The sequence below is a fragment of the Geotrypetes seraphini genome, chromosome 1 (assembly GCF_902459505.1).
Source record: "Geotrypetes seraphini chromosome 1, aGeoSer1.1, whole genome shotgun sequence".
Classification (NCBI taxonomy): Eukaryota; Metazoa; Chordata; class Amphibia; order Gymnophiona; family Dermophiidae; genus Geotrypetes; species Geotrypetes seraphini.
The window spans coordinates 527,184,693-527,199,865 of NC_047084.1; the positions used below are offsets into that span (position 1 = coordinate 527,184,693).

Sequence of the window (15,173 nt, forward strand, 5' to 3'; positions counted from 1 at the left end):
GGATGACTTTGCCACCTGTTGCGAGTCTCACCTTGTTGCCACGGATGTGTAGTCGCAGCTCCTGTTTTGGGTGGAGGCCTGTTTTGCAGGCCTTGTGGCGGTTATCCCGAGCTATGGTATGGTACAGCTCATCAGGAGATGAGCGGGGGGGGGGCCGGCAGGGAGCCGTGCCCGGGTTCTGGTACTACGGTTAAAGGGGCATGTTGGGACATGCCACCCCCCAGACCCTTGCTGGCATGGCAGGATCGGGGGCCAAATATTATGGGTATTGGATAAGGTGTAGCTCGGGAAACTGTTTTTGTTATGTAAATGTTAAAGTAATGGTTTTTTTAATAAACAGAGCTGCGGCTGTTTATCCATATACATGAGTTGTGTGGTTATTGGCAGGGGAGTGTAAGTGTGGGTGGGGCGGGGGAGAGAGAGCGGGCCAATACATATCCCGCTGTTAAGGAGAGCCCGAGAGCTCGTCTCGATGGGCGGCTGTAACGCGGGGATGGGGGCCCGCGCTGCCTCCCATCGAGACGAGCGCTCCGCGCGAGGGGGGGGGGAGAGGTGTAGGGGAACAGGAGGCAGCATAGGATAGGCAGGTTTAAATTTCCTGCTGCGGGGGCTGCCTCCTGATTGGTTGGGGAGCGCTGGGAGAGGCGATAAAGCCGGGACCTTGGAGGACCCGGTCTCTTCCCGGGTCCTCCGAGGCGGCTTTTTCCTGCCCACCCTCCCGCCCTCTTTTGTTTGGATTAGGAGGTGGCAGAGTTTCGGTCTGCGGTTATCCCGAGCTATGGTATGGTACAGCTCATCAGGAGATGAGCGGGGGGGGCCGGCAGGGAGCCGTGCCCGGGTTCTGGTACTACGGTTAAAGGGGCATGTTGGGACATGCCACCCCCCAGACCCTTGCTGGCATGGCAGGATCGGGGGCCAAATATTATGGGTATTGGATAAGGTGTAGCTCGGGAAACTGTTTTTGTTATGTAAATGTTAAAGTAATGGTTTTTTTAATAAACAGAGCTGCGGCTGTTTATCCATATACATGAGTTGTGTGGTTATTGGCAGGGGAGTGTAAGTGTGGGTGGGGCGGGGGAGAGAGAGCGGGCCAATACATATCCCGCTGTTACTATTTATTGGCCTACTAGATACAAAGTTTCCATCATACAAAGTTTCCATCTAGTCTCAGAGAGTGATCTGTTATAAATATTGTAATGACTGGAAGGTGAACTCTTTTCACAAGGGTGGCTTTCAGCCTCCCCTTTTTTGAGTTTCATGTCTCTGAGCAGAGTATATATGATTTGACCACTCTCTGTAGACAGTTTTTCATATTTGGAGTCAGGTTCATTTGTATACATTAAGTTACTTTTCTGACTTCCTATTTCATTGTGATCCCTGGTTTTCTAAGGCTAGTCTCAGGGCACTGGTTTTTGACCAAAGGGGTCACCGCTGGAGTGGACTGCTGGGCACGATGGACCACTGGTCTGACCCAGCAGCAGCAATTCTTATGTTCTTATTTATGCTGTTCTAACTATCTTCAGATATTTATCCAATTAGCAGAATGAATATCACAACGCTACTAATCAAATAACTGGCAGATGCACCCCAACTATTCCGGAAAGTGCTGTGGTGGTCTATAAGGTTATTCAGCTGCAGTAATACAGATATAAGTCCTAATTCCATATGGTGCTCAACGAGCCAATTAGGGCCAATAATTGGATACTATTTATTTATTTATTTAAAAATTTATATATCGCATACAACCATGCAGTTTCCATATCACATACATAAAATCTTGTTTCCCCTACGATTATCACATATAACATAGATATGTCTAAACAACATTGTTAATCGTCCCTGTTATAATAGGGATAGAGCACAAATTCAATCAATTCAGAAATACATGGATCTGTATGTAAATTTTATGCATAGATCTGAAAAGGGGTTATGGCTATAGTAGGGGCAGAGCGTATCAGAGGCGTTCCTTGAATTTGCATGCATTTTTATAGGATAAGAGAGATCTGTCAGATGTGAAAATTTACAGCAGGAGACTGAACTCCGAGGACTTTCTTAAGAGATCAGATTTCACAGTTGACCCTTAAGGGGAGGAATGCTGGCCTAGTGCCTGACCCTAGTAGAGAGAGGTTGTAGAACAGGGCTGCCCAAGTTTAGTCCTTGAGATCTACTGGCAGGCCAGGTTTTCTGGATATCTGCAATGAACATGTATGAGAGAGATTTGCATACCAAGAAGGTAGTGCAGACAAATCTGTCTCATGCATATCCATTGTGGATATCCGGAAAACCTGGCCTGCCAGTAGATCTCAAGGACTAGACTTGGGCAGCCCTGTTGTAGAGGATCTGTATTAAAGATAGTTTTCACAGCAACCTGTGAACTACTTTCTGCCTCTATGGAATTACTTTGGTAGGATTTTTCTGCTCTATCTTTTTTTTTTTCTCCAGGTATATGTACTTCTGCACCACAGTATGGCTGGGAAACATTGTATCACCAAAGCTGCTGCTCAGGTTACAACTTCTGTCTCTGTGCAGACAGAAAATGTTACCCAGGCAGAGGGAGTGGTTCCATGTACAAGCTGTCTTCATTTTGAATCCCTCATGAATAACGTGACCATTTATTTTTTTCATCAAAACAGGACATCTATTAATATTCAGTCCAAGGAGAGGAAAGACCAAAGCTTGAGATCTCCAAAATTACTGGATCCGTGACCATTAGGAGGCGTAAGGTAGTAGTAGTTGGTGATTCCCTTCTAAGGGGTACAGAAGCATCCATCTGCAGACCAGACATGATGCTGAGGTATGCTGTCTACCTGGTGCCAAAATCCAAGATGTTACAGAGAGCTTACCGAGACTCATCAAGCCCGATGACTACTATCCGATGCTTCTCATCCACATTGGCACAAACGAAACTGCCAGGTACCCCTGCAAATGTGTCAAAAGTGACTCTGTGGCTCTGGGAGAGAAGGTGAAGCAGTCAGGTGTGCAGGTGGTATTCTCTTCCATTCTCCCTGTCGAGGGTAAAGGTCAGTGCAGAGAAGCTCGCATCCTGGAGATGAATGTGAGGCTACATGGATGGTGTCGTTGAGAGGGTTATGGCTTCCTGGACCATGTGAATATTTTTCCAAGGGCTGCTGAACAGGGATGGTGTGCATCTATGAAAGAAGGGAAGAAGTGTCTTTGCCGGCAGGCTGGCTAATCAACTAAAGAGGGCTTTAAACTAGAAGTGATGGGGCAGGGTGATCAAAGCTCCTGGTTGAGTACAACCGCTCATGTAAGTAAATCACTGAATACCTCTACATGGATGAGATAAGGGGCAATGTCTGGAAAGCAGTATATTCTAATGCTCGAAGTATGGGAAACAAGATTCTGGATCTAGAAGCTGTGATGGAGGAAGAGGAATTGGATATAATGGTGATCACGGGGACTTGGTTCATGGAGAACCATGACTGGGATGTAGTTATACCAGGCTATAATCTGTTCAGGAAAGACAGGGTAGGAAGAAAAGGAGGGGGAGTAGCACTATATGTTAAAGATCATACTAAAGTCACACAATTGCAGGATCTGCAGGGCAAGGAAGAGGTACTGTGGATCGATTTGGAAAGAGGGAATGGTGAATGTATTTGCATTAGTGTGATATGCAGGCCTTCACAGATGGAAGCAGTAGATAGAGATTTAATAGTAGACATTCAAAATATCTCTAAAAAAAGGGGAAGTCTTATTAATAGGTGATTTTAGCATGCCAGATGTTGATTGGGGTATCCCTATTGTGGGGTCTTCCAGAAGTAGGGAGATGCTGGATTCTCTACAAGGAGTGCTGTTTCAGCAGTTGGCTGTTTCTTTCCTTGCCATCTCCATTGAATAACTTCTATTTTTATTTTCCTTTAGATTTTTTTTTCTTACCTTGGTTCTCTCTTTCTTTCTTTTTTTGTGGACTAAATAATCGATAAGGGTTCCCCTACTTTGTATAAGTTGCCTATACTTTTTGTGAATCTATACTCAAGTATTTTGATTTTGCTTGTTTGGTTTATGAAAAAAATTGATACTTTTTAAAAAATGGCACGGTCAATTAGCATGACAATTAGTCAATTAAAGCAATTAAATTAGGTGTTGGTAGGCGCGATATAGGTGCTGTTTACCTTTTTTTTTTTTGTTTTCTTACCTTGGCTCTCTTTCTTTTTTTCTTTTTTTTTTTGTGGACTAAATAATCGATAAGGGTTCCCCTACTTTGTATAAGTTACCTGTACTTTTTGTGAATCTGTACTCAAGTATTTTGATTATGCTTGTTTCATTTATGAAAAAAATTGATAATTTTTTTAAAATGGCACGGTCAATTACCATGACAATTAGTCAATTAAAGCAATTAAATTAGGTGTTGGTAGGTGCAATGTAGGTGCTGTTTACAGAATCTGGTAAGTGGAACAAAACTTTATCAAGTTTATTAAAAAAAAAATTATACTGCTCAGACTTCTGAACGGTGTACAATAAAATAAAATTACAATGATAGAATAGTATTAGAGTTTGACAATAAACAGATAGGGGATGTTAAAAAAAACCCCAACAAAGACGAACAAAAACAGAAGGAAAAAGCAGAAGAACTACAATATTTTAAGAAAAGCAAACAGATAAGGGATTAACAGTAGGAAGGGGGATTTCGTTAAAAATGTCAATAAGTATTTAGCCCTTATAAGGGCAATTAAGTTTCAAAAGCATCTTGGAATAGAAATGTTTTCAGCTTTGTTTCGAAATGGGGCAGAGATGTTTCTTCACGGATGTAATTGGGAATAGAATTCCAAAGAGACGGTGCAGTCACTGCGAAATTGTTCAGCCTGAACATGTTAATATGCTTTAATGATGGGACTGCAAGGAGGTTTTGATTCATTGAGAGAAGGACTTTAGGGCAAACAAGGCACCTCCTTATAGAATTGCTTCTTAAGATATGTACATATGTACAGAATAGTCCTTAGCCAAATTTTGGTACTTAAGTATGTATATTTACATATTGAGTATATGCTGGTATTCTAATCATTTCTATGGCTATTTGGTGTAAATGTTGGCACTTTCTTTATAGACTGACCACATTCAAAAGTAGCATTATAATAGGTTGCTGTTAGCAAATTGTGACTGATGGTCCTTATTTCATAAGTGGAAGCAATTGACAATAGTTTAATTTAGACAATATTAATAAAGAATTTTACATATTTTGTATTAATTTTTCTGTTAAGAGATTTTTCATAGTGTGTTTGATGCTGCATCCTACTGATGGTTAGGATGAAGTTGAAAAGGTGAAGAGGCAATATTTTTTTATGAATAGCAAAATAAATGAAGCCACTTTTCATCAAGTATACCAACTATAAATCACATACTGTACCTTAAGGAGTTATACATGAAAAATGGAAAATGAGAACACAGACAAAATATATTCAACAGAGTTTACAAAGGAAGAGAACTATTCAATTTTCTTTAGTTCTTTTATTTTTCCAAAACTGAAAGGAAGACAAGAGTCAATCAAATACATGAACTTAACTTTTATGAGACTTGACAAAATAAAGTACAATGCAGAAACATTAATTGGTAAATCTCACTGCCATTTCCACTGAATCAAAGCAAAGACATAAGGCTAAATTTCCAATAGCTTGCACAGTCCTTGGATATCATGCAGGTATCTAAAGTGATCAACAGACGTCTGACACAATTTCAAAGGAAAAGTTACTCACATATAGACATCCAGAAAAGTGGGCAACCTAGAAGCATGATCTTGTAATCGAGCACATTCATTCAATGTTCAATAAGTTAGACGTATGCATTACCTATATCTTACTGCAATAGCTATTCAGATGTGCAAGCAGAAAACCCCACTGAGGCACTGATTTTCAGATGAAATATTAGACATTCAATAGTAGTTGAAAAGCTTTGCGCCAAAACATATGTATCTGCCCAATTTATTCTGTGCATGCCTTTAAACATTTAGCCCTCAACATTTAATAGAAGCAGTATAAATGGAATATTAGTCTCCATTTTCTAATCCCTTACATTTAAAGTATTTGTGTGCAATATAAATGATTCATTATCAAATGTATAATGTGAAGACTTGTACACTCATTTTATTATTAAAAGATGGATGCTATGAAACAGAGGCTAGATTAGGAGCAGGGCTCGAATGCTACTCTTTCTAGAATTTTTGCAGGTGAGCATCTCCGTTTTTAAAATCAAAATCCGCAAACATATTAATTATATAATTTTTTAATTTGCTCTATGAATAGATGATGTATCACTGGATCATATTTTTCTAAGCATATATTTCAATTGTTTCAGATAGTATAACCTAAATATATTAGTGCTTCATTCTCTATCCACATTTTAATAAGCAGAAACTGATTCAAGGATAGTGAATGCCAAGAGTCATAGGCTTGGTTTCATTAAGGGCTCCTTTTGTGAAGCCATGTTAGCGGCTTTATGGCACGGTGACTTTTTATCACGCGCTAACTTCCGCGCTAGCTGAAAAACTACTGCCTGTTCAAGAGAAGGCAGTAGCGGCTAGCACAGATGGCACATTAGCGCTTGCTATTACGCGTAAAAGGAGCCCTAAGTAATTATGTATTTAATGTAAAGAGATATTGCAGGCCTAACTAACAACTTCACTGAAATGATTAGATTGATATTTGTAAATGTTACCCCCTATCAGAATTCTAGGTATAACCAACAGGTTCATAGCAGGGCTCAGTAAAAGGGATATACAGTTAGCCCTCAGTATCTGCGGGGGATTGGTTCCAGAACACCAAAATCTGTGGATGCTCAAGTCCCATACCTTCACACATCTTCCCATGAGCAGTAAGACATCAGGCTAGCTTGAGCCTTCTGACAGGATATCAGAAGGATCATCTATGGCAGGTTCCGATTGCAGAGATTGACATTTTGGAGTAGGCTCAATAAAACTAATGTCAGGATCTGTTGGGTTTTTTTTTAAATCTTTATTCATTTTCAAACTTACAATGTGTGTCAATATGTTAAAATAAATTAACAATAAGTATATCACTTAATAATCATCAATAATACAAATGATATTCTCTTATCTCCCACCCTTCCCACCCCTTCTTATTATATAATCAAATACCTTGTACAATATGTAATAATAAAATTACCCCCCTCCTCCTCATAATTGAACCTGTAAAATTTAAGGGAAAAAATGTCATGTAATCAGTACAATATTTTGTTAATGGCTCCCACACATCTTGAAATTTCCTAAAACATCCTTGTTGTATTGCAATAAATCTTTCCATTTTATAAACATGACATAAGGAATTCCACCAGAAATTATAATTTAATCTACTCCAGTTTTTCCAATTATATGTAATTTGTTGAATGGCAACCCCAGTCATTATAAGTAATAATTTGTTATTATTTGAAGAAATCTGACTTTTTGCTCTCATTGCCACACCAAACAGCACAGTATCATAAGACAATGCCACTGGATTATCTAATAAACAATTAATTTGGTCCCAAATTGATTCCCAAAAAGTCATAACAAATGGACAATAGAATAATAAATGATCTAGAGTCCCTGCTTCGAGATGACAGTGCCAACATTTATTAGACTTAGAGCTATCCAATTTTTGTAACCGAACAGGGCACTCTCTAAAGTTGAAAGGGGATAGATTCCGTACAAACGTAAGGAAGTTCTTCTTCACCCAGAGTGGTAGAAAGCTGGAATGCTCTTCCAGAGGCTGTTATAGGGGAAAACACCCTCCAAGGATTCAAGACAAAGTTAGACAAGTTTCTGCTGAACAAGAATGTGCGCTGGTAGGGCTAATCTCAGTTAAGGTGCTGGTCTTAGACCAGAGGGCCGCCGCGTGAGCGGACTGCTGGGCATGATGGACCACTGGTCTGACTCAGCAGTGGCAATTCTTATGTTCTTATGTTCATAATGCTCTATGCAACAGAAAAAACATGTTTGTCTCATAGATGCTGACACTGTACTTCTCATTCTCCAAGTCCAAATTTGTGGCCATTGAGACGCAGAAATTTGATGCTTGATCTCAATGCTCCAAATGTCTCTCAGACCAGTGTTTGGTTTCTTTTTAATAAATCCAGTCAGCAATTTATACCACTGGGCAGCCTGGTGACCCAGGAAGTCCACCTGAAAGCATAAGAATTCCATACTATATTCATTATTAAGGTTTTTCCACTCAGGGAACCCCACCTGAATGGCCTACTTCAGTTGCAACCATCTAAAACAATCTGATTTATTGAGGCCACATTTATGTTGCAACTGTGAAAACTCAAGCAGTTTACCATTAGAGATAACATCATCCAATAAACGTATTCCTGCTATCATCCAATGCTTCCAGGCGATCTTTTCTCTGCCAATTTGAATCTTGGAGTTCAGCCATATAGACTGATTTGTTGATTTGTGAATTGGAATAGTTGTTAAATTACTTACATATCGCAATGTTTTCCATGTATCAACTAATATTCTGTTATCTTTACAGTACCTAGGCAATTTGATACTGAGAACATGGCAAAGACGTATAGGAGACATTAGTTTCCATTCTAACCACAACCAATCTGGGAGTTTTTCCATGAGCTCTGGGAGGACCCAATACATACCATGGCACAAAATATAGGATTGATGGTACCTATAAAAATTGGGAAAATTTACCCCTCCCTCTGAAATCGGCTTTTGTAAAGATACCAAAGCAACTCTAGGAGTTTTATCCAGCCAAATAAATTTTGTAAGAATGCTATTTAATTTTTTATAAAAGGACCCATGATAAACAACCGGCAACATACCCATCTGATAACAAACCACAGGCAAAATCATAATTTTAATAGTTTGGACTCTCCCCCACCATGAAAGATGTAAAGGATTCCATTGCTCACACATCTCTGTTATCTTCTGTAATAAAAAATTTTCATGAATTTTCATTGTTTCTTCCAGCGTATTTTTAATCCAAATGCCTAAGTATTTATTCCATCTTCTTTCCAAAGAAAGGGAAACGAATCAAACAAACCTTTTGTACAATGGACATTAAGTGGAAGAATTTCTGATTTACTCCAATTTATCTTGTATTCTGAAAATTTTCAAATTTCTCAATCAATTCAAGTAAGCAAGGAATGGTTGTCTCAGGATTTATCAAATAAAGCAGTATATCATCTGCATAAGCAGAGACTTTATATTTCTGATTTGAATAAGGAATACCCTGTATCTCCTTCGCTTGCTGAATAGCTAATAACAAGGGTTCTAATACAATATCAAAAAGCAGAGGAGATAAGGGACAGCCTTGTCTAACCCCCCTCTGCAACCTAAAACATTCTGAAAAATTATTATTAACATACAGTTTAGCAACAGGGGAGCTATACAATGTTGAGGTTGAGGCCTGAGGATCTTCAAGCATTGAAGGTCAAGGCTTCACAATTGCAAATGTTTTAGTTAGAAACATTGTTATTGGAAGCTGTTTCTTCTTTTTCATTGTATCATCAAGCAAATCAGGTGACAAGGCTTCATTCCATCAAAGGATTGTACTGAAGGATCATATACGTTAACACTTGCACCTGTTGAGAAACTGCTGCAAAATTTTCATGTGTCCAAATTGATGGCTCTGCCTTCTCTAGATCTTCTGCATTATCATCATCATCATCGTCAATGCTTTCAGTCCAGGGCCCAATGCTCTGGATTGTTCTTCCTTTGTTTCTGTGCCAAACTACTGTGCTTTTGCATTTTAGAAAGGGGTTGAAGATTTTACTGTATGAGCGTTTTTATGGCTCTATCTCTAAAAATGCTTAGATTCTTCTGTTTTATATTTTGTATGGAATGTTGTTTTTGAGTATGTTTTTAGCATATTTTATATGTTGCTCTGTCCTTCGCCTAGATTTGTAGATAAGCGAGTTATAAATCATTTTAAATAAATAAATAAAATCATCATCTCCTTTAGAGGATTTTAGCAGATCTTCAAGTTCCTCACTGGTATGGGTTTCTCTGTGCTCTTCTATGTGTTCCTTGATGGTATTCTCGATCATGTCAGAGAAATCTTCCCCACCAACTTTCCTTGCAATATTCAAGTATTCAAGATATTCCTGACTTCTGCATCAATAGTGGGGAAATCACTAACTACCTCACTCCATAATGGTTTTCAGTTCAAACTGTTTATTGGCATTTAAGTAGTACAATAAACAAGGAACACAACCAGCAAGGTAAGTTCAAGCAGAACAATAGTAATGCAATAATGGTTTTCAACATGAATTGACTGTCTTGGGCATTAGGGCATGTATAGCCTTTGCCATAAGCACAATTGCATCTGCATTTGTGAAATTCTTCCAGAAATCCATGATGCTGCAGTCAGGGTTAGCATCAAAGGAAGCACAAATCCTCCTAAAATTGAGGCAGGTGTAAGTTGCCTTGATCAAGTGGCTGCAGGAGTGACATAGAGTTAGGAGGCACTTCCATATTCTTGTCGGCGAAGCAGAGAGATTGGGGATGGATGGGAGCATTGCCAATTATGAGGATAACCTTGAATGGCAGGAGGTATATTTATTCACTTCAGGAATGAAGCACTGGTGGAACCATTCCAAGAACAATATGGCTGTTACCAGAACACGGGCAGGCAATTTTTGTTTATGTTCTTAAGGGCCTGCGTGATGGCTCGGTAGACAAGACCTGGCTTGATCATGTGACCTGCTGCATTTCACACAGCACCAGAGTAGGATGATCTTTCCAGGCCTTGAACCCTGGGGCCTGCTTTTCACTCTTATGGATGTAGGTATAGGGGGGCATCTTCTTCCAGAACAAGCCATTTCCATCACAATTGAAGACTTGGTCTGGAAATAATATTAGTACTACTACTTATCATTTCTATAGTACTACCAGATGCATGCAGCACTGTACATTAAAGTAACTATCTTAGCTTCTGTATAGCATCCCCTACATCTAAGTCCCTCCTTTTATCTCCCCACGTCCTCTTTCCCCTTCCTCTTTGATCTGTCGCCTTGAGCCTGTATAGGTATGTTTCGACTCACAAATGGAAGATTAGATTAAAGTAGCCTTTCTCTTCTATGAGCTTCTTCAGCTCTTCTGGGAATGCTCATGCTACCTTGGCATCAGCTTATGCTGATTCTCCAGTGATATTTAAGTTTTTGAGGCTGTAGTACTTTACATAGCTAGCCAGCTAGCCAGCCAGCCATCCTTTACTAGCCTTAAACTCCTTCCTCTCGCTCTCCTCAACACCTTCAAGGTAGTGCTAATAGATGCTAAGTGTTTTTTCATGCATAATTTTGTCATCAATAGGGATATTTTTCTGTGACATGTCCTGTAACCACACACCTGTTTTCTCAGTCTTTCCAAACATTTTATCACAAACCAGAGACCATTTTTGCCATTGCAAGGGCAGCACTAACACTTCTATGAATTTCAGCTTCTTTCTGCTTTATTGTGTAACTGCTCAATTTGTTCTTACCAACCTTATTGCCCACTTCGGCAAACGACATGCCACTTTTCAAAAGATCTAAGATTTTTATTTTCTTATCAAGAGATAGCACTTTATGCTCCCTCTTCCACTGAGGGATTGCTTTGACCATTTAATTGCTTTTTAGGAGCCATTTTTTTCACAGACATGTGAGGTGAGGTGAACAATACTCAGACAATGAGTGCTGGAGAGAGACTGAGAATCTGTGAAATGGCGGGAGGCTACAGCAGGGTATGCCTACACATCACTTTTGATCCATGGTTTGTTGAATCCGCAGATGAGAAGCCCAAGGATACGAAGGACCAGCTGTACTCAGATTTGATATTTGTAAATAAATAGTACTGATACTAGTCTACCTTTTCTCTTCTGTGTCAGCAATGCAAGGTAAGTTACTCTCTGCTACTTCTTGCTGGAGTTCTATATACCCAGTTCTTTTTTTTTTTTTTCCTATCCAAATAAAAACATTCCTGAGATGATTAGCTCTTGTATTACAAAAAAAAAAATGCAGCTCCCAGCCTAAGTCACTACTCTGCAAACAGGCTGGTTTAGAATATGTACGTTTGCTTTTAAGTTGGATTAATTTAAGTTATTGAATTGCAGAAGAGGGAGGGGTTGGAAATATTGCAATAATCTTATCATTTACTATTTCACTCATATGGTAGAGAAGAATTTTCAGACTATTTTACCTGGTGACTGCCTAATCTTGCTGGTGGTATAGCTTAATGGTTACAGCAGGCAGTTGACAACCAGAGAAGCTAGATTTAAAACCCATCCCACTTTTTGTGTTCTTGGGTAATTGACTTAACTCACCATTTCTTCAGGGACAAACTGAGATGGTAATCCCTCTGGGGAACAGGAAAATACCTGCTGCCACCTGATCTACTATGAAAGGCACAAGGTAAAGTGGAGGCTGAAAATTGCCTTCCCTTTCTGTGGGTACAAGTACTCGTGCTGCTCTAGATCACAGGTACTGTTAACATGTCATAAAGGAACAGTTCCTGGGGCAGGGGGACAGAGCCAGTCAATAACATACAGAAATTCATTTTTAAAATCATTATATATGATTTATACTATAGATTTTGCCCCCACTGTAGAGCAGGTGGAAAGCCTGTGGTTAACAATGCACTTGTGATATGGCTAGTCTGCATTTTCAGAGTTTCCAGTTGGAACTGTGCTGGTGTCCTCAAGGGCATGAAAGCCAGGTGTAGGGTTTCCAAATTTTCATCATGGTGATAATGCATTGCACGTCAGGACTGATTTGCTAAGATTTTCTATCTTTCTTGATCAATGGGAAAAATGGATAATAAATTAGGCTTGTAATCCAATTGCTTAAAAAAAAGAAAGAAAGAAAGAAGATAACTAATCACACTCCACTAGTAACAAAATAATCCATTTCATTTCATATAATTCTTCAAAAGATAACAATGATTGCAAGGACAAAGCATAACAATGTTTCAGATATACAAAAACTGCAAAATGTCAAATCAATATAGAGGAACATTTTTATTGCTACTGTCTAAAAATTCATATCACCTAAATGCATGTAGAGCAGTGGCTTCTCAGCCCAGTCCTCAGAGCACATCTAGTTTGCCAGGTTATCCGAATATCTGCAAGGAATATGCATGAGATGATTTGCAAGTACTACCTCTTATGTATGCAATCTATCTCATGCATATTCCTTACGGATATCCTGCAAATCCACCTGGCTGGGTGTGCCCCAAGAACTGATTTCAGAGCTAGAGTGGACATGCTACTAGCCACATATAGTAGTTGTGTTCCTGGAGACATGCTTTGGTGGAATCCAAAAAATAACATGTTTTGATTTGTACTTTCAAACTTTACATGTGTTGTTTTCTAAGAAAAGAGCAGTAAAAGTCTGCACATACATTCCCTTTGAAAATTAGCTATAAGAAGGGCTGGTGTGAAAGTAAGCACAGCAGATGTGCACCAATGTTTAGCAGTACATAAACCTTTCATGAGCACAAGTTCAAAATGTGTTGAACAAGACTTGCCTGCCCCCTTGTCTCTTTACTGCATGGTAACTCCAGTGCAAGTCTCACAAGACTCGGGGCTATAAAACTTGCACTGGATGGAGTTTCTTCCTAAAAGCAAAAAGGAACTACAGAGCAGATGTACAAGATACAGGCACTTTATTCAGTCAATTAATTGTTGCATAATATAAAACCACCTTTATCCAGAAGGGGGGGAAGGGCAACACAGTCTGTGTTTCGATTAACACATCTTCCTCAGGGGTCCCAGATTTCTGATTTGAAAAAGCAAAGTGGACCGCACCAAATCAGAAATCTGGGACCCCTGAGGAAGATCTGTTAATCAAAACACAGACCATGTTGGGTCCCCTTCTGGAAAAAGGTGGTTTTATATTACATAACAATTGATTGACTGAATAAAGTGCCTGCATCTTGTACATCTGCTCTGCAGTTCCTTTTTGTTTTGCGTTGTTCAATATCTATTGTAGACTCGTTGGACCCCTTCTTCCTTGTTGACCTGGAGTTTCTTCCTGCAATGCATGATGGTAGAGATAGGGTGCTGATGAGACAGATTCTAGTTTGTAGGGAGAGCTAGAAACCCTTGTTCCATTCCAGGGCATAGGTTAGTACATGTGCACTTTTAACCTTTGCCACTTTTTGGCCTTTCTGAAAACTGCTCCCATAATTTTTATTTTATTTCAACTCTAAAAATCACCACTCAAAAATCAAAGAAAAATCCCAAAAAACCAAAAATACTCAAGCTGTGAATTCCATTACCCAAACAAAATCAAACACAAAAGGGAGTGACAAATGTCATAGGTGGAGGAAAAGACCTCAAGAGCTTAGTGAAGCAGAACTGCGAAGCCAGCTAGCATTCATGTCCTGATCACATACTTGGAGCAATCATTGGTCAGAAAAACCTCCACCTTTTTAAAATTAAAAACTCCCCTTTAAATTATTCCTCTGTATATATGTATGTATGTATTTTTTTCTTATTTCTTTTTATCAATATTCATACAATTTATTTAAAGTCCTTCCCATATACCAAGGAACCACGGAAGAGCAAACTATGTTCACCCAGATAGAAAAAGTTCACTTAGCTGAAAGATGTAATTGATCCAACAAATGAAACAGTCCAATGTGCCACATAGATCATGCAAAGTTGTAAATTAAATGCTCAACTCTAAATTAATTTCAACTCTGACAATACGTATGGGAAGATAACAGAATATGTTCACTGCCGAAGACAACTAAGAAAAATAAAATAAAGTTCTACATAAACCTTGAAAAAAACATAAGGATGCTCTTGTACAAATCGGCAAGTCCCAGCATACCACAAAGTAACCATAAATTCTAGACCCCAATGAGCTTTCCTGTGAGAACTGAAACAGCAATTATGCAAAGATTATATTAACATTTGATTTTTTTAACGTTCGTTGTGCCCATCCATGAATATTTGCTACATTGTTGACTGCTGGCACTTCTCTTATTTTCACAGTTTATGAAAGGCTTGTGATTTCACTGAATAGCTAACCAGTCCTGTGGTTTAAAAAAAACTGAGAAATTACATTTCACAGAGATCTAATACAACCATGGGGGATCTTGTTTATCATTTTTAGCGCACGCGGGAAATTACCACGTGCTACGCTTCTAGAACTAACGTTAACTCAAAGCTGGCATTAAGGTCTAGCGTGCCTGGCAATGTAGCGTGCGTTATTCCGTGGGATAAAGC

The 15,173-nt window shown here is 39.2% G+C and overlaps 1 protein-coding gene across 3 annotated transcripts in view; it reads right to left on the reverse strand.

Annotated features, from left to right (window-relative positions):
* Positions 1-12,121: 12,121 nt before the first annotated feature.
* LOC117352544 (zinc finger protein 474-like) overlaps positions 12,122-15,173 on the reverse strand; it is an 81,175-nt gene continuing 78,123 nt past the window's right edge. For 2 of the 3 annotated variants that reach the window (XM_033929021.1, XM_033929019.1), the window contains one exon: positions 12,122-12,781. In XM_033929021.1, coding sequence (XP_033784912.1) covers positions 12,762-12,781 — 20 coding nt within the window. In that variant the 3' untranslated portion in view covers positions 12,122-12,761. The remainder of the gene's footprint in view (positions 12,782-15,173) is intronic. The other variant, XM_033929022.1, reaches the window with a different exon arrangement.